Source organism: Chiloscyllium punctatum, chromosome 3, assembly GCF_047496795.1.
Source record: "Chiloscyllium punctatum isolate Juve2018m chromosome 3, sChiPun1.3, whole genome shotgun sequence".
Classification (NCBI taxonomy): domain Eukaryota; kingdom Metazoa; phylum Chordata; class Chondrichthyes; order Orectolobiformes; family Hemiscylliidae; genus Chiloscyllium; species Chiloscyllium punctatum.
The window spans coordinates 148,490,274-148,510,273 of NC_092741.1; the positions used below are offsets into that span (position 1 = coordinate 148,490,274).

Genomic DNA, 20,000 nt, shown 5'->3' on the forward strand with positions numbered 1-20,000 from the left:
CCATTCAAACTCATTTATGTTTGACCAGGGCCCCTCCTTAGATTTCTGAAACATCTGTAGACTTCTGGCACAAGGTCATTTGCACCTATTATAGCATTTTTCATCTCATTATACTCCCAGGTACCTCCTCTGATTGTGATGCAAGTACCTCACTGGCTCTACCTACCAACTTTGTTTGCATCAATAATACACACATGGTCACCGATCACTTCATTTGTTTAGCCACTTTCAAATGAAATGAAAAAAGGTGTCCTTCTCGTATTTAGGCAGTGCTTAGACATACTTAAATAGATCACCACCAGGCCTCTGGCTACAATGGGTTTTCTCATCATCCCTATCCTTCTCACTAAGCCTACCTACTGCCTTCAAGTTTTAAGTCTATGTTCTTATATCACTACCTGGTCTTGTCAAGATTTGACTTTTATCAGAAACTTGTTTAGATGTTTCACCACTAAGGACACTAGCTATCGTTTTATAAATTCAGGAACAATCTTTATACTTTAATTCTAACTCATATAATAGTCTAGTTTCTTCCTCAGATCATTTCTTGGCCTTCCTTCCTGGCTTTTTATTGTGCAATAAGCAATCTACATGATATTGATTTCTAATATTGGCATGTCTATGCATCTTGTGTTGGCCAAGACCTATTTTTGTTGTAAATGACAATTCACAATAAGAACATCTAAAGGCTCCTACTATCTTAGTGGCAAGGTCTTTATTACACTTGACCTAGTGGCAAGCTATTGCATGATATTCGCCACTCTGACCGCATTTCAAGCATCTGGTATGGATCCTTTTTATACCGTAACATTTACTTAAATTGGTGCAAAAAGCACCTATTGTAGGGAGGAGAGACTGACATTTAGTGCAAAACCATCCGTCTATTGGATATTGTGTTATAATCTCTTCAACAGCATTCCTATCCTGAATTGGTAAAATAACTAAAATGGGTATATCATCTCCTACTCCACTCTTTCTTTGTCCTCTGATATTATCCATTAAAACTGTCTACCCCAATTTATTAAAACCACTGTTGTAGAAGGTTTGAGATTTAATGTTAATATTATCCAAAAGATGAGGGTGGATTCTTCTGTAGGGTTATAATCTTCCTCTGCCCCAAACACTGATCCACTATTGAGATTAATATATTGGGTATAGTGTGGCTGCTATATTTTACACAAGTCACCACAACTAGTGATCTTGCAGGATGGTTTTTTTTTGTCTGGGATGTGGCCCTACCAGACTTGGGGGCATCTATTAAACTTCCACACTCTAGATTTTTGAGTGGTGACACCACTAATGTGTAGTATCTTGATTGGTGCAGATTGACAGCTGTCTCATATGTATTCTGTGCTTGATTAGCCAGCAATCGATAGATCTATTGCTGTTACTAGCGAGAACCACAAGGATGTTCAACCAATCACTACAAAAGATAATAGTATGTGAAAACTCCACTGATTACTGGCTGCCAACCTCAAAAAAGACCTCTTTATCACACACTCTGTCTTCTGCCAGCCAGCCAATCCTCTATCCATGTCAGTATCCTACCCCAACATCCCAGATTCTTGTCTTATTTAGAAGTCTCCTGTGCAGCACCTTGTCAAATGCCTTTGAAAAGTCCAAATAGATCATGTCCATTGGATCTCCTTTCGTTACCTCCTCAAAGAATTCTAACAGATTTTTCAGACATGATTTCCCCTTGATGAAGTGCTGACTCAGCCCTATTTTACCATGCATTTCCAAGTACTCCACAGTCTCATCATAAATGATATATTCTAAAATACCATCAATCTTCACCACATAGTATGTTTTTTTGTTTACTTTTCTGCTGACCCTAACCTCTCAATAGCCATTGTTGCCTCATTCTCCCTTTAATATGTTTCTTCTTCTTTGATTTGAATTTCTGCTGCGCCTCCCGAATTACCCCCAGAAACTCCTGTCACTCCTGTGTCATTATTAGGGGCGGACGGTGTCTCAGTGGTTAGCACTGCTGCCTCACAGTGCGAGGGATCCAGGTTTGATTACAGCCATGGGCGACTGTGTGGAGTTTGCACACTCTCCCCGTGTCTGCGTGGGTTTCCTCCGGGTGCTTCGGTTTCCTCCCACACTCCAAAGATGTGCAGGTTAGGTGAATTGGCCATGCTAAATTTCCCATAGTGTTAAGTTCATTAGTCAGAGGATAATAGGTCTGGGTGGTTACTCAAGTATGTGAGGAAAGTGTGAAGCCAGAGTGTCAGTAGGGGATAGAGTGATAAGTAAGTAGAGTGCCAGGACTCAATGTAATTTAGTGAAGAATTCAGGGTAGCTGAAGATGGTGATGGCAGCAGCGGTAGGGTGTCAACTCCAATGTCCTGGAGGGTGGAAAGTATCAACTGCTGGGCAACGAGAGGTGGGGGTTGTGTCCCAGGCATGGGGAGTGCAGGAATGTTGGACCTTGGGAGGTGTTAGTATCTGGGAAGAGGGAAAATAAGAGACCTTGCAGTTGTTTCGTAAGTGTTTGGTCAATTTAGTAGTTATTCAGAATCACGAAATGAGTACAGAATGGAAGGAGACCTTTCAGCCCATGATGCATGTGCTGATTCTATTCCCCAGTGCCAGTCTCCTGCATTTTTTCCTACAATCCCTGCATACCATTATTATCAGATAGTCATCTGGTGCCCTCTGGAATGCCTTAATTGAACTTTCCTCCACCACATTTCCCGAAACTTCGATTCTCCTGCTCCTCGAATGCTGCTTGGCCTGCTGTGTTTTTCCAGCATCACATTTTTCAACTCTGGTCTCCAGCATCTGCAGTCCTCATTTTCTCCTAGTTGATCTTAACCTACTGCGAATCCTCTTGGCAAGGATGCCTACCTTGAAGAAGCTCTCCTCCTCCCTCTACAAGGATCTCAGTGAGTCCCTCTCTCACTGCACCCCCCCAAGCCATCTCCTCTACCCTGAAGCTCTTCAGCCACATCCTGAAACAGACTCGCTACCACAGCCACATCTCCTTCCTCAGCACCTGCCTAAGGAACCCGACTGACCCCGCATGGACTCCGGACTACATTCAGACCAACACAATTTGGACCCAACCAGGACAACCGGTACCTGCAACAAATCCGAAACCTCCATCGACAGACCTCCCTCCGGATCCTCCGCTCCACACTCGCAGCCAAGCGCCGCTACCTACACTCCCTGCAGTCAGCCCTGCCCCAGCTCAGGACAACACTCTCCCAGACTTGCAAAGGACCTTTGCTATCCTTCATCCTCAGAAGAATTCATGCACTGAACAAACGTTTTTTCCTAGCTATATCGAACATCAAAGAAAGAAAGTACAAAACGCTTTCATGTACTCACCCCCACAGTCCGGATTCCTCGACCGTTCCTGAACTTTCTCGCAACCTCCGGAACTATTCAGGCGCCACTGCCCACGTGGCCGCTGCAGCCACTATCGCCACGGCGAACGGTGATGTCACTTCCACCCCCACCACCGCACGGACAACAGCCACCACCGACCATGCAGCCTCCGCAATCGCTGCCCAGACAACCGCCTCCACAATCACCAGGAAGGCCATCGCCGACAGATACTCGGCCGCCGCGGGATCCACGACTACCGGGACCAGTGCCATTTCTGCCCGGTGAACCACTTCCGCCCCCAGAGCTGCTGTCGATGCAGCCACTTCCACCCGCCCCCCAGTGATGTCACTCACCTGCTCAAGGACCACCCCCACGTCGATCTCCACCCCCACGTTGATCTCCATCCCCACGACGATCTCTGCCCCCATGACCAACTCCGCCCCCATGACTAACTCCACCCTCATGCCTAACTTTGCCCCAATCCAGCCCCACACCAGGTCCTAGCTCCCAGCCCTGCCGTATTTGCACCAGACCTCCCCCTCTCTGAGGATGAACAATCAGTCCTCAGCAGAAGCCTCACCTACATCCCCCTACCTTCCCGGATCAATGAGTTCGACATGCAGCTAGACATCATATCCATCGCAAATTCACCTGCACCTCCACATGTATCATTTACTGTATCTGTTGCACCCGATGTGGTCTCCTCTACATTGGGGAGACAGACCGCCTACTTGCGGAACGTTTCAGGGAACACCTCTGGGACACCCGCACCAACCAACCCAACCGTCCCGTAGCTGCACACTTTAATTCCCCCTCCCACTCTGCCAACGACATGCAGGTCTTTGGCCTCCTCCATCACCAGACCCTGACCACACGACGTCTGGAGGAAGATCACCTCATCTTCCACCTAGGAACCCTCCAACCACATGAGATGAATGTAGATTTCTCCAGCTTCCTCATTTCCCCTCTTCACTCCCCCCTCCCCCCCCCCACCTTATCTCAGTCCCAACCCCGGATTCAGCACCGCCCTCTTGACCTGCAATCTTCTTCCCGATCTCTCCGCCCCCCCACCCCCTCTCCGGCCTATTACTCTCACCCTCACCTCCTTCCACCTATCGTATTCCCAGTGCCCCTCCCCCAAATCCCCTCCCCCCCCTACCTTTATCTCAGCCCACCTGGCACACCAGCCTCATTCCTGAAGAAGGACTTATGCCCGAAACTTCGATTCTGCTGCTCCTCAGATGCTGCCTGGCCTGCTGTGTTTTCCCAGCACCACATTTTTCAACTCCACCACATTTTCTGGCAGTGTATTCTATAACCTAACTACTTGCTATGTGAAATTTCTTTTCTCACATCACCCTTGTTTTGTTTACATCACTTTAAATTTATGCCCTCTCATTCTTTTTTCTTTTATGAGCTGGTACAGCTTCTCCCTATCAAATCTGTCCAGACTGCTTATGATTTTGAAAACCTATTTTAAATCTTCTCTCAGCTACCTTCTCTCCAAAGAGAACAGTCCCAATTTCTTCACTCTATCCTTGAAACAAATGTTTCTCATTGGAATCATTCTTAAAGATTGGTCCTCCAATCCCCAATGTATTCTTAACAACTTTTTATACAAGTTCAACACTTCCTTGTTCTTGTGCTCCATACTCCTATTAATAAAGTCAAGAGCACTGTGTGTTTTATGAACTGCTTTCTCCACCTGACCTGTCACCTTCAATGATCTCTTATGCACAGGTTTCTCTGCTCCTGCACCCTTTTTGGAATTGCACCCCAAGTTCTATATTTTTGTTAAAAGTTCTTTTGACCAAAGTGCATCACTTCACACTTCATCTGCCCACTTCAGCAATTTGTCAATGTTCTTTCAGAGTTCCACACTGTCCTCTTCATAGTTTACATTTCTTCTCAATTTAGTATAATCTGCAAATTTTGTAATTGTCTGCACACCATGCTCCAGATCAATAATATATATCAGGAAAATCAAGGATCTCATTACTGGCCCCAGGGACCACTACTACAAACCACTTCCAGTCCAAAATATACCCATTGACAACCATTTTGTTTTGCATCACTCAGCCAACTTTGTATTCATGTTCCTGATGTCCTTTTATACCTTGACCTACAATTTTCCTTGCAATTCTGTTATGTGGCATTGTAAAAAAATGCCTTTTGGGAATCTGTGTTATACTGCATCAATGGTGTCACCCCACAGCCCTTTCCGTGCCATTTCAAAAAACTCCAGTACGTTACTCAAACATGATTTCCATTTCAGACTAACTCTTCCTAATCAACACACTTTTTTTTTCCATGTAACTACTAATTCTATCCCAAATAATTGTTTCCAGAAGTTTCCCCAGCACCAAAGTTCAACTGACTGATTAGTAATAGTTGGGATTATCCTTACAATATTTCTTGAAGAAGGCCATAATGTTTACAATTCTTCAGAGTTTTTGGCAACTTCTGTGAATCCAGGGAAAACTGAAAGATTATGGTCACTGACCCTGCAACTCCTATACTCACTTCCTTCAAAATTCTTGGAGGCATCTCTTCCATTTGCAGCACTTTGTTGACTTTATGTGCCAATAATCCATCCAAGATTTCTTCCTTATAAATTGTGCACCTTTCTAGTGACAGAGTTCCTTCTTGTGTCACCATGACTTTGTCAGCATCCTCCTTTTTATAAAGACAGATGCAAAGTATTCATTTCGCATCTTAGCCATGCCCCCTACCTCCATATATAAATCTCCTTTTTGGTCTCTGATTGGTTCCATTCCTCCTTGAATGGCTTTCTTACTGTTTATGTTCCTATACAAGAATTTATCATTTCCTTTTATGTTAGCTATTAGTCTTTTCTCGGAGGCCCTCTTTGCTTCCAATTTGTTTTTTCACCTGTGTCCCTCCCCCCGCAAAAGAAAATCTTTGGTGTTTCTATTAATTCTCAGTTGTATTTTCTGCCTTACATCTGTCATAAGCACACTTTCCCATTGGAGAGAATATTTCTGACTGTATCTGAACCATCTGCTCTTTGAAAGTGGCCCATTGTTCAGTTAGTACTTTACCCACCAACTTCTTATTCCAATCAATCCTGTGCAGCTCCGTTCTTGACCCATTAAAGTCACATGTCTACCAATGGATTTTCCTGACTCTGGATTATTGCATGTCAATCTCTTTTACCATCCTGAATCTTATAATACAATAGTCACTGACTCCTAAATATCCCCTCACTCACACTTCATCCACTTAGCCCATGTCATTTCTATCAGGAATGGTCATCATGAAGGCCCTGCCTTCTCAACCTCAACTGTGGTATGGTGACCATCAGGTTAAGCTCTCCACCATTTGTCTCCAATGAGAGAGTAGCCCTATGACCCTCTAGAACTAAAATGATTTTACCTTAAGGCTAGGTCAACCTTTTCTCAATTAACCATTTATTGGACTGCAGCAGAAATCTCCAAATTCTCAAATATAAATGGAGACTTTTGGACAGTTCCAGGCATAGACCAAATGCCCATCAGAATTCCCCAGGCAATTCCCTCAGAGTCCACATGTGAGACACCCATACACACCGCAGCAAAAATCACTTGGCCATCTGAAAATCTAGACCACGTTTTCCAACACATCCCCATTTGCTAAGTGCTGCAACAGAATGTCAGTCTGGCTGCTTGTGTTCTAGTCTCTGGACTGGGTCTTGACTTTGGCAAGAGTACTATCAACTGAACCACAGCCTGACACTAAGCAGATTACTATGTCAATGTGAAATTCAACATGGCCATGTTTTGTGAGTAATTATTTTCACACTTATACTGTGCTGCTAAACATTTGCCTGCTGCCAGTCTCAGTTGTGGAAGAATAAATTAAATTAATGAGAGGTTTGAAGCTTGCAGCTATGCTGCTTTGAAGTCTCAAGTGTGTTGAACCATATGCTTACCTGGTAAACCTTCAAAGTGAATTAAACACTTACATTTACAGTGTGTGGAAGCCTGCATGTCCTTGAGTAACTGAAAAAAATTCAGAAAATGAAGGCAAAGTTATGGGATGTTAACTAAAGAAATCATTTTAACTTCTTAAACAGATTCCACTGCCTAATTTCTTTTCAGGCAGCCTTTTTGCTCTCACTAATAAGAGCAACATTTAGTTCAATCAGGACCTGTACATTGTTCAGATTTTCATATTTGTCTGCTGTAAATGTTTTCTTTTGGCTGACAGTAGGTGATAGTATGCTTTCTATGAATTGCTCTGATGGTTGCTTGCAGTAAAGTTCAAAGTGAACATAGTTATCATTTAAAAATTGTTCACTGGATTAAAGTGTTGCTTACCAAAGCCAGCATTTCTTGATCATCTCTAATTGCATTTGAGAAAGTGGTAGCGAGCCTTTAACCTGTTAGAGGTAGGTGCATACACAATGTTCGGGTCCAGATTAGAGTGGTGCTGGAAAAGCACAGCAGGTCAGGCAGCATCCAAGGAGCAGGAAAATCGACATTTCGGGCAAAAGCCCTTCATCAGGAATAGACAATGTTGTTAGAATGGAATTTGACAATTTTGATGCAGTGGTAGTGAAGAAATTGCAATATGTTTCCAGGTCAGAGGGGTATGGGGCTTGGATGGGCATTTACAGATGATGATGTTCAAATGTCAGTGCTGCAGAAGTAACATATTTGGAAGGTGCTGTCAGAGGGCCTCTGCAGAGTTGCTGCAGTATGTCTTTAAAATGATGCTCTGTCCAGCTGCTGTGCATTAATTGTAGAGGGAGTGAATGTTTCAGGTAGTGATTGTTTCAGGGAGTGGACAAGGTAATTATCAAGCAAGCAATTTTAATATTGTTAGAATTATATTAATCCAGACAGAGGGAGAAAACTCCATTGCACTCTTGATGTGTCCCTTTCAGATGGTAGACTGATTTTGAGAAGTCAGAAGCCAAAGAATGCCACGCCCCTATCCGCCTTCTGTAGCCACGATATTTGTGTGGCTGGTCAATGGTAACCCCCCAGAGGACCTTGAGAGCATGGCGAAGAAGGGTAGACAGGAGTATCTAGCTTCCAAGAGCCAGTGTCTCAAATGAGGTAACATGGATGTTCAGATTAATAGATCTACTTTGCTGGTGTTGCAAATGGGAAAAATCAGGTCTGGGTAAAATATCATCAGCAATAAATAGGCAGAAGCAAATCTAATTAGGATTGTGTGGTAATTATTGGCCCATCACAGCAAATTTGGTTGTGATAAATTTTTAAAATGAATGGATACATTTATTTTCTTTTTTTAAGCTAATTAATGTCTGGGCAGCACAGTGGCTCAGTGGTTTGCACTACTGCCTCACAGCGGAGAAAGTGAGGATTGCAGATGCTGGTGCTCAGACTCAAGAGTGAGTTGCTGGCAAAGCATGACAGGTCAGGCAGCATCCGAGGCGCAAGTGAATTGATGTTTCAGGCATAAGCTCTTCATCTGGAATGAGGCTTGAGGATCAGGGCTAAGAGATAAATGGGAGGGGGTGTGGTTTGGGGGAAGGTAGCTGGGAAAGCGATAGATGGATGAAGGTGAGAGTGAAGGCAATAGATCAGCGGGGGGAGTGATGGACAGGTCCAGAGGGCGGTGCCGTGTTGGAGGCTTGGGACTGTGATAATGTGGGGGGAAGAGGGGAAATGAGAAAGCTGTTGAAATCTACATTTATCCCTTGTGGTTGCATGGTCCCAAGGCGGAATATGAGGCGTTCTTCCTCCAGGCGTCTGGTGGTAATGGTTTGGTAGTGGAGGAGGCGCAGGACCTGCATGTCCTTGACGGAGTGGGAGGGGGAGTTGAAGTGTTCAGCCACGGGGCGGTGGGGTTGGTGGGTGCAGGTGTCCCAGAGATGTTGTCTGAAATGATCGCAAGAAGGCGTCCAGAAAGGGATCTGGAATTGCTGAAATTTGTGTAAACAAAAATCACAAAATAAAATTAGCAAGCAATGATAATTATTACCAATAATTTACCCTGACACTTTACATTTTTTATGCAAAAATACCTATAATCATGAAATTGGGTGAAAATCACAATAAGGCTCCCATGAAAACTATACAATGAAAGTGAACTGAATTATTTGCTTCCTGCCCTGTTACCATATGGTGCATTTACTATATAGCCATTTCAGTAATGGGTACCTTCTAGTTTTCTTGATGAATGTATTAACCATGCCTCTATCCTGCACATTGCAGGCAAATTCAAATTATCTAGTAATTTAATAGTTGAAGTGTACTTTGTTTATTTATTTACTTATGGTATCTGAGAAATATATTAATAAAATTGTCTTTATTATTGAAAACTATTTGGAAGATTGAACATTTGTGATTTGAAATAACCTACATTTGAGGAGATGAAGCACGATTGTTGAACCCACATGATCTTATTGCAGGAAAATATAAGTGCAAGACGGTTTCTCTTTGTAGACCTTCACTGAAATTTATTCTTATGAACAACAAAAAATTGGTGTTTCAGAATTTAGTTCTGCTGTGTTAATTGATTTAACTGTTTAACTGGATTCTGGACATATGTTTGAGATTTGACAAAGAAGACCGATCACTTCACCATTAATACTTAAAACATTTCACAAATGTCCTAGAATTAATGGAGTGTTGTCAGTTAAAGTTGTTTCTGAAGTTCATTTGCTGTTAAGCTGCAGGAGTCTCTTTGAACTCCTCTTCTCAGCTGTAAATTCACAAAGTCTCACCTCCTTGCTCTCACTTCACATTTCTCCATCTAGCAACTTCAAAACAGTATTGGCCCCTTACCACGAATTGGCATAGGAAATGATCAGGAAATTTATTGCTGATCGTTTCCGGCTCACAAGCTCTGGTATTGCCACAGCTTCAGTTATTTGGTCCTTTGCTTATGGTTCAGGGATAAATGACAGCTTTTCACATTGTGTTTGGTAATTTTTAAAAGTACTCGTCGGGTATGCGATTTATTTTGTGAAAGCCAAGAATTTTGTAGTCATAGAGCTGTACAGCATGGAAACAGACCCTTTGGTCCAACTTGTCCATGCTGACTAGATATCCTAAACTGATCTAGTCCCATTTGCCAGCATTTGACCCATATCCCTCTAAATCCTGGGTATATTCATGTACCTATCCAGATGTTTTGGACTCCTCCTACCCCATGGCAAAGTCCTTGGCTATTCACACAATTTATAGAACATAGAACAATACAACACAGTACAGGCCCTTCAGCCCTCAATGTTGTGTCAACCTTTTATCCTACTCTAAGATCAAACTGACCTACATTTTACTATCATCCATGTGCCTATCCAAGAGTCGTCACACTACCAGTGCTGACAGGGCATTCCACACACCACCACTCACTGTGTAAAGAATCTACCTCTGACATCTCCCCTAAACCTTCCTCTAATCACCTTAAAATTATGCCCCCTCATAATAGTCTTTTCTGCCCTGGGGAAAAGTCTCTGGCTATCCACTCTATCTATGCCTCTCATCATCTTATATATCTCTGTCAAATCACCTCTCATCTTTCTTCTCTCCAATGAGAAAAGCCCTAGCTCCTTCAAGCTTTCTTCATAAAACATACCCCCCAGTCCAGGCAGCATGATTTTATAAACCTCTATAAAGTCACACCTCAGCATCTGATGCTCCAGGGAAAATAACCCCAGCTTCTTCAGCCTCTCCCTGTAGGTCAACCCTGGCAACATCCTTATAAATCTTTCTGAACCCTTTCAAGTTTCACAACATCCTTCCTATAGCAGCCTTTCTTAAAATTCTGCTGCACAGCCAGTATGTTAATGTACTGGTAAAAGTTTGTGCAGTTGATCTTCTATCTCTTGTCCAATGCCTTGTGCAATGGGGATATTCATTTTTAATTGGGCACGATAAACAATGTAGCATAAAATTACATCGCACAATAAGCCCTTAAAATGGAATAGCCATGGAGCTGAACTTAAGTCTTTTTGGAGATGAAGTTTGACAGAGCTGCCTTCCCCGTTCAAGGTTGCGAGAATATAGAGATCTCAAGAAGTCAGGTGTAAATCAGGGTAAAATAATTGCACCAAATGTGAAATAGACTACACGTTTTCTCCAACCAACTTTAGCTGGGGCTATTTACTATGCAGTGAAACATTTATTGGAATCTTTCTCCCCTGTCCAAAAATGGACATACAGCAAAAATAGTTCAGGAGGATAACTTGACACAAACTTTGTTACTAACTTGGATTCCATTCATACAGAATTGGCAGTGCCTCCTTGGTTTGTCACCCACTGGCTCCTAAAATGGAGTGAATTTCTTCTAATATGATATTTTTGGCGCATCCCATTCAGATGTTCACAATTATATTCATTGTGTGGTCAGTTGAGGCTTTTTATAGAAATTACACTAATTCAGAATGTTATAGAATCCCTTAGACATAATCATGAGAGTTTATTGAACATTGAACGTAATAAGTGCTTGTAGTATGTCCTTACCACACCACTGTATCTGGAAAATCTATAGCAACAGAAGCAAAGACTAGCAGTGAGGACTACAGTAACATGATGGTACAGTCACAGCTATCTGTGATCAATCCTCAAGATGGACCAATCCTCAAGATGGACATGACTTTTGTCAAAGATTGATTGCCATTTATCAGTGAGGATGTATACTATTTTTAATGAAAATGCAAAATGATTTGCAGCAGAAATGTGAGATAAAGCCTGACAGTTTACTTCATATCAATATAAAATTTAAAATATTACCTGGCGCTAAGTATGCTTTACTTGTCTTATGATCAAGTTGTGTTGATTCAAAAGTAATACAAAATGGAAAGTAGAACTAAAAAGAAATGTGGTCATCTGAATTTTACGTTGAATTAGCCATTAATTTCCATTTACTTATGAATTGATATATGTGTCATTCCCAGAATCACAGATTTCGCCACACATTTTGAAAGAAAAGTTAGCAGCTCACCCACCCATAGCTGGAAAGAAACTTCAAAGAGTTTGTTTTTCACAAGATTCATTCATCTTAACCTATATATGTTTTCAAAAATGTCAAAGTGAAGATACTCTTTCATGAAGACTGAAATTTTCTTTACTTATTCATAAGAGTGTTACTAGCAATTTATTGCCTATCTCTTATTGTCCTTGCAAAGGTGGTGGTGTGCCAACTTCATGAATCACTTAAATCCATGTAAATGGACTCAGGGTGCACTTCGGAAGGGAATTGCAGGATTTTAATTACATGTGAATGAAAGACAAGCAGTATATTTCCAAGTCAGAGTGTTGTGTGTTTTGGAGGGAAACTTGGAGATGGTGGTGTTTTCAGGTGGTGGAAATTACTATTTCAAAGATGATGAAGTCTTGGTAAATTGTTGTCATGCAGCCTATAGATGATATACGTTGCAGTCATGATACATCATTGGTGGAGAGATTGAATGTTTAAAGTGGTGGATAGGGTGTCAATCAAGTTGGCTGCTCACCTTAAGTGTTTCTGGAGCTGACCTTACTTGACCAAATATTCCATCAGACCTTTCATCTATGCCATGTTGGTGGTAAAAAAACTTTGGATGGTCTAGAAATAAGTCAAAAAGTGTGGCACTGGAAAAGCACAGCAGGTCAGGCAGCATCTGAGGAGCAGGAGAATCGACAATTTAGGCATAGGCCCTTCATCAGGAGTGTGGAGAGGGGTTGGGGGTGTGCAAAGGGGGCTGAGAGATAAATAGGATTCTCCTGCTCCTCAGATGTTGCCTGACCTGCTGTGCTTTTCCAGCACCACACTTTTCAACTCTGATCTCTAACATCTGCAGTCTACACTTTCTCCTGGTCTAGAAATGAGTTAATCGCTGCAGAATTCCCAAAATCTGACCTACTTTTTTAGCTACAGTATTTACATGTCTGATCCAGTCAAGTTTCTGATCAGTGTAAGCCCACAAAATGGTGGTGGGGGTTCAGCGATGGTAATTCCATCAACTGTCAAAGGGAAGTGTTTAGATTCTTGTTTCACATGGTCATTCAATAGCACTTTTGAGCTGTGAGTGCTACTTGTCACTAATCACTCTGAAAGGATTTGCTGCAGACACTTATGAACTGCTTCAGTATCTAAAGAGTTATGAATGGAACTGACAAATGTGCAATCTTCAGTTAACATCTTTACTTCTAAAGTACTGAAGGAGGGAAGATAATTTTTGAAAAATTTGAATATTATTGGAATAGGGCACTAAGAACTCCTCTAGCAATGTCCTGGCACTGAGAGTATTGATCTCCAATGATGAATCCACATTTTGTTTTGTGCTGACTATAGCTCTAACCAGTGTTTGGCCCTGATTCACATTAACTTCAACTTTGATGCCATACTCGATCTAAAGCTGTTTCTGGATGTAGCTCATGTCAGCTCTACACTTTTTTTGTCCATGTTTGAAACAATGTTATAATGAAGTTGAGAGCTGAGTGAGTCTGGTTAAACTACACCAACCATTAGTGATCTGGTCATTGGTGAGTAATCAGGACTATTGAGTTTTCACTTTGTCCATTCCTATCTGCATTTTTACTGAAAGCTTCAGATCTGAGCCCATCACTTTTCTTTATCCTTTTTGAGTTTTTTAAACTCCTCCTAGACCCCATGTTTCTGTTTTGTCACCCCCACCCTACCCCCTCCTTACTGCGCCCCTGTCAGGTACAGTGGCCTCCCAACTAACATTGGCTTGACAGCTGTTCAGATAAGGCACTAGCTGATTATAAGCAGCAGCTTTATTTGCTCCATTCTACTTTCATGGTGCCTTTCCTAGCCAGCATGCCCCATGGGAATTGAATTGCCCATTCAATTTAGCCCTCCTGCTGCTGGTCATGTAGGGTCTAGATGGGATGCGCTTCAGATGGTCTGTGCCAAATGGCCTCTTTCTGTACTGTAGAGATTCCCATGATCATTGCATTTGTACATGGACATGTATACCTCTTATCCTTGGAATGAGTAGATGAATTTTAAGCAACCTAGCTGCAAAGACTTTTGTACTTAAAAGGAAAGTCTAGTTTATTTTACACTGTTGGTTTGGAAGTAACTGACGTTTCTAAGCCACATGCATGCATGCGTGTGCACACACATACGCACAAACACACACGCGTGTGAGCTTACACATACTCCCGCATATATGCAAGCATATGTTCTCGCATGAACGCATGTGCAAATACATAATACACACTCACACAAGCACATGCACTCACACACATATACTTGTGTGCACCTCCACTCAGATATACGTGCATACACACTCACACATGCCTGCATACACACTTACATCTGCATGCGCACTCGCAAAAAGGTCAAAATAAAAATAATACTCATAAAAGTCAATCCAGTTCAGTCTTTATTGTTTGAAGCTGGTGTTTTATAAGTCAAGATGTTGCATTTTGCTGGAGAATTGTAGCATTTCCTCAGTAACCATGATGTCTACCACAGTCAAATTTCCAGAGGTTCTTTTCATAAACAAACTTAGTATTTGGAACAGGAAAAAGTTGAGAGAGGGTTCTGGATTCTTCAGTTCTGCAGGCTAGACACTTTGAGTTGTTGAAGTGCTTACAGCTGACCAGTGCTTTTCCTCTCTTGTATTAACATGATTGTTGACTAGTATTGGGAAGGTTTATTAGCAGTTGCATGGTTAACTAATAACTAAGAAAATACCCCTGCTTTTCATGTTCTGCAAAATCATTTTGGCTGGATGGGTTTTGGAACTTAGCAGCAGCTAGCGTCACTTTGAGACATCCACACGGACAGCAGCTTTAAAGATATGCTCCAAGATGGTAGCAGAGTAGGTTGCTTCAGCCAGAGCTCATCCACTCTGCCCGTTCTTCTTCCCTCTTCACTATGTTTTTCCCCCTTTGTGTTTTTGTTTTCTTCTTTTTCTGGCCTCTGACAACACTTGGCCTCTGATGACCCTCGACCTCAACTCCAGACCTGGCGTAGCAGCATCCTATAGCAGCCACCTGGTGTGACATGGCATCCACTCAGCTCAGCGTTGGGTCTCTTGGCCAAGCATTGGGTCTCACTGCCTGGCATAGCAGTCTCATGGCCCAGTGTGGCAGTTTCTCAGCCTGGTATGTGGTCTCTCAGCCTGGCATGGCAGTTTTTCGGTCCATTATATGGTCTCTTGGCCCGGCGTGGTGGTCTCTTGGCACACTGTGTGGTCTTTTGACCCGGCGTTGGGTGTCTCGGATCGGCGTGGTGGTCTCTCAGCCCATAATGTAGTCTCTCGGCCCATTGTTGGGTCTCTTGGACCGGCATGGTGGTTTCTCTGCTGGGTATGTGTTCTCTTGACCAAGCGTGGTGGCACTCAGCCCGGTCTTGTGGTCTCTCGGCCCGGCATGGTGGTCACTCAGCCTGACATAGCGTCAGCGTGGTCTCCCAGTCTTCAGGCGATACCAGAACAATCTCCCAGCCTCATGATCCTCAAGGTGCAGCCCAGTGGGGACTGGAGTTTAAGTGTCATTGTTGTCTGGGTCGGAAGACCACTGTTCTAAACTTTTATTTCTGCAATACTGGACAATTTATTCTCTAAGATCTTGTAACTGAAGAAGCAGTACCTTTGTATCTAAGATGGGGCAGTATGAGGCAATGTATAAAACTTTCACAGTAATCATTTGAGTACATGTGACAATAAAGCTAATAAAGTTCATTCATTGTCACCCCACAATTTAAGAGTATTCAGGCAAAGAGGGAATGGTTGAGCAGTCAGAAGAGAACAGGTAGATCGTGCTGGAGTTCCTGGAGTGTGTCCTACTCTCCAACAAGTATTCTAATGTGAAAACTGGTGAAAGTGATAGTTCATTGAAGCAGCCCATGGCAGTATAGGTGCCTAGACTACACAGAGAGGGCTATAAGGAAGACTGGAAGATTAGATTAGATTAGATTACTTACAGTGTGGAAACAGGCCCTTCGGTCCAACAAGTCCACACCGCCCCGCCGAAGCGCAACCTACCCATACCCCTACATCTACCCCTTACCTAACACTACGGGCAATTTTAGCATGGCCAATTCACCTGACCTGCACATCTTTGGACTGTGGGAGGAAACCGGAGCACCCGGAGGAAACCCACGCAGACACTGGGAGAACGTGCAAACTCCACACAGTAAGAGCAACAGTGATTGATGATTTGATGGGAGAATGGATAAGTATTTTTATAATCCTACACTTGAATACAGGCTAGTGTGTTGCCTCCCTCATGCCACGGTCAAGGATTACCCTGATGCAGAATGACCACAGAGGGGAGAGTGAACTGCCAGTGGTAATGATCTACATTGGTATGAATAGGACAGATAGAAAGAGGGATGTGGCTCTGCATTCAGAATTTATGGAACAAGATAGACTTTTAGCCACTAAAACCTCAAAAGTAATAACCTCTGATTCATCTCTCAACCCCACATGCACGAGTTTCGTAAAAGGGATAGAAGACTGATGGGTAAGTGGCTGGAGAGATGGTGCAGGAGAACTATTTTGATTCTTGAGCTCAGCTTTGCGGTAGTTCAGACTGGTAAAAGCCAGAGGGTTTGCACTTCCACAGAGTAGTTTAAGTACTTTGCTTGCTTTGCTAGTACAATTGAGAAGGTTTAAACTAATTTAGCCTGGGTCTAGAAGCCAGGAGACATTATCAGAGAAGAAAAGCATGCAGAGAATACTGAGGTGATAGGCGTAACCAGAATAAGGAATTGTCTTAGGTGGAGTTGGAGTTAGGTGCAATTATATTGCTCTTTGTTGAGCGATGTAGGTAAAATAAACCAAAATCAAGAAAACAATGTTTTGACATAAAATAGTAGCAAATAATATGGTTGTAGTTCAGTCAGCATTGACAATTTTCTATTCCTTGAGGTAAAATTTTAAAGTGGTTCAGGGAAGGGAGAAGGAGTAGCAGAATCACATTGCAATAGAAGAGTATAAGGATTTAAGTAGAAATATGGTATGCACTTCAGTTACATTTCTGAAAATACGTGACAGAATCTGCAAATAATGGACAGGAAGTTGAGAATTAGATCATAGATAAAATGGAGTCGGCTATTCCAACACATTTACTGAAGGTGATTTTTAACTGTCCGGATTTGGGAAATTATAATGCAAAAGGAGATTTGTGAAGGAATAGGAAAATATTTAATAGGTAGATGATAAGGAAAGACAGGACAAAGGTAAGTATTACATGAAATAGAGAGAGTAGGAAAACATGTTTGCACAAGATAAATAAAGTATAAACATTAAAGCCACTTAGAAAATAACAAAACAGACACATAGGGAACAGAAATAGAGTGGTAGATGCTGTGTAAATATATTACTATTGTATTCATGGATAATTCTGACTATGGAATTGTACTTAGGGCTAGCTGGGTAGGCATAAAATCACCTCTCAAGTCCTTAAGTTTTTTTTTAAAGTTAATTGTGTGAAAAATAAATACATTAAAGTTATGGGATACAAATTTAAAACTAGGCAGATCTCATGGAGAAGCCCCTATTAAAAAGTTGTATGATTGCCTTTTACACTAAAACTCCAAATCTTTAGGTCAGAACCAAATACTCTGTGTTTTCAGATGGAAGTTGTGGTGGTTTCAGACTGCAGTTAGACAATAAGACACTAAATTGAAAAGCATGTTTACATGTTAATATTCTTATGTTCTTTCTTAGTTGTCACAAGCAAACAAACTGCTGAAGAATATTTGCATCACAACACAATATTAAAGCACACCTCCCACTCTTTTGTTTGCTCTGAATAAAGTTTTTGGAGAAATATTCCAAAAGAATCCCCTGTTGAAATGTTTTACTTCTACAAAGCAGTTGAAACATAACAACGATGTCTGAATTATTCAGTTGATTGTCTTTTATTACAGATTTGCAAAAAGTTATTCTCTGTTTTCCTTGTCTGATAAATGTTATTATTCATATGTGTTTTACCACTGCTTTGTGATTCTCTCTTACAAATTATTCCTGGATATTGAGGCACTTTACTGAGAGGTGACAATGGATGAAGTGTGCAAAGCAAAGTACTTGAAGTTGTTTTGCATTTTAAAACTGAACACTTGCTCTCTTTCTTTGAACTTGCCTCCTCAGCTGTGAATCTGCAAGCTGTCACTTCTCCACTCACTATATATAAAAAAGTCTTTAGGTAATGTTCTCAGTCATCTGCCCTCTCCACAGGCTCCCACTATCAGCTCAGACCCACTTAGTCCACGATGGACAATCTTCTGAAAACTCTGCTCAAAATGGATGATAATTTTGAACTGATTAATGTGGAAATGGATTCAGACATCAGCTGGAGAGTTGAAGTAGATGAATTGGAGACACGTCGAGTTCCATCGCCTCGCGGTTTCTCGCCAGCATCGCCTTTTGAATCATTCTATCCTCCTCTTCTCTCGAAGGGGACAAGCAGTCCACCGGGAAACAATCACTTTTTGCAATCCTTTCCACAAGCCTGTACCAACGAAGAGAATTGTACACCAGCCCGGAGGTCTCAGGGACTGTCGAAAAAGATGTCAGGAAAACGCAGGATGAAAGCGAGCGAGAGGGAGAAACTGCGAATGCGGAGGCTCGCTGGTGCTCTTCATACTCTGAGGAGTTTTCTACCACCTGTCTACAGCCAGCGAGGTCAGACTCTCACCAAAATCCAAACTCTGCACTGTGCCATCCGGTATATTTCTGAACTTTCCACTATATTGGCACAAGGAAGATATAATGACTCTGCATAGTATTTAGAATTAGTTTGTTTATGAGACATCACTTAAAGGTGATTGGACTAGAATTAATGTTTTCTATAAATTTCAGTGGTTTAGGAATTAGTGTACACTGGCTCCTTGTTTTTAACTATTTAATATTGGTGTAACTCAATTGTTGCTGCAGTATGTATTTCTTTGTGTGTGTATATATATAAAGATATATATATATAAAATTTTATAATTGTATTACCAAAGATATTGAAGGAAAAGTATCTTCAAAAACTTAAAATTGTTGAATTAAAATTTATCTGACTATAGTTATGATTATTTTAGCATTAATTTTGAATTGTGTGAAAAATAAAGGCTGGAACAATGAACTCAAAACAGATGACATGTCTTCTGTATTCATTTCAAGATTTGGTTTTCTTTTCAGATGATGTCCCTACTTACTATCTATGAACAGCTGTTCTTAGGAATTCCCATTAACCATGTTAAAATCACTTTATAGGTTTCTGTTAGTTATGGACAGAAAGTTTTGAGACTCCCATGTGACTGACAAGGTCATGGAATGGAATTATTGAATTAGTGGAAAATAATGTTGTTTTTAATGCTGTTTTAAATTCACATTAATATTAATGGATGAAGTATCATGTGCAATTTTCTGCACTGACTTTCTGATAAGTCTCTGCAGTCTGTGCCACAGATCATCCAGGGCACTTCCCCTCTTTCTATTCTAAGCATGGTCTCAGCATTGAGATTCACTTCACACAATAACACAAGAACTGTTCATTTATGCCTTTTTTCTGGCCGTCTTTTTTCTCAAAATTCATCTGGAGCAGCAACTTGATGCAGCAGTTATGAAAGAGTCGTAGACCGTTCATTGCCTGTGTAAAATCACCCAGCAGTCAATGTGGTGATGGGGGAACAAAGGGGAAGAGGAGCAAAACGTTTTGCAGCTGGACATAAGAGCTAGGAGCAGGAGTAGGCAATTCATTCGCTCAAGCCTGCCCTGCTATTTAAGGCCATCA

The 20,000-nt window shown here is 41.8% G+C and overlaps 1 protein-coding gene across 1 annotated transcript; it reads left to right on the forward strand.

The window, feature by feature from the left end:
- Positions 1 to 18,492: 18,492 nt before the first annotated feature.
- On the forward strand, positions 18,493 to 19,005 carry msgn1 (mesogenin 1). The gene has a single exon (XM_072549170.1). It carries the CDS (start codon positions 18,493 to 18,495, stop codon positions 19,003 to 19,005), a length of 513 nt encoding a protein of 170 aa, XP_072405271.1.
- The last annotated feature ends 995 nt before the right edge of the window (positions 19,006 to 20,000 follow it).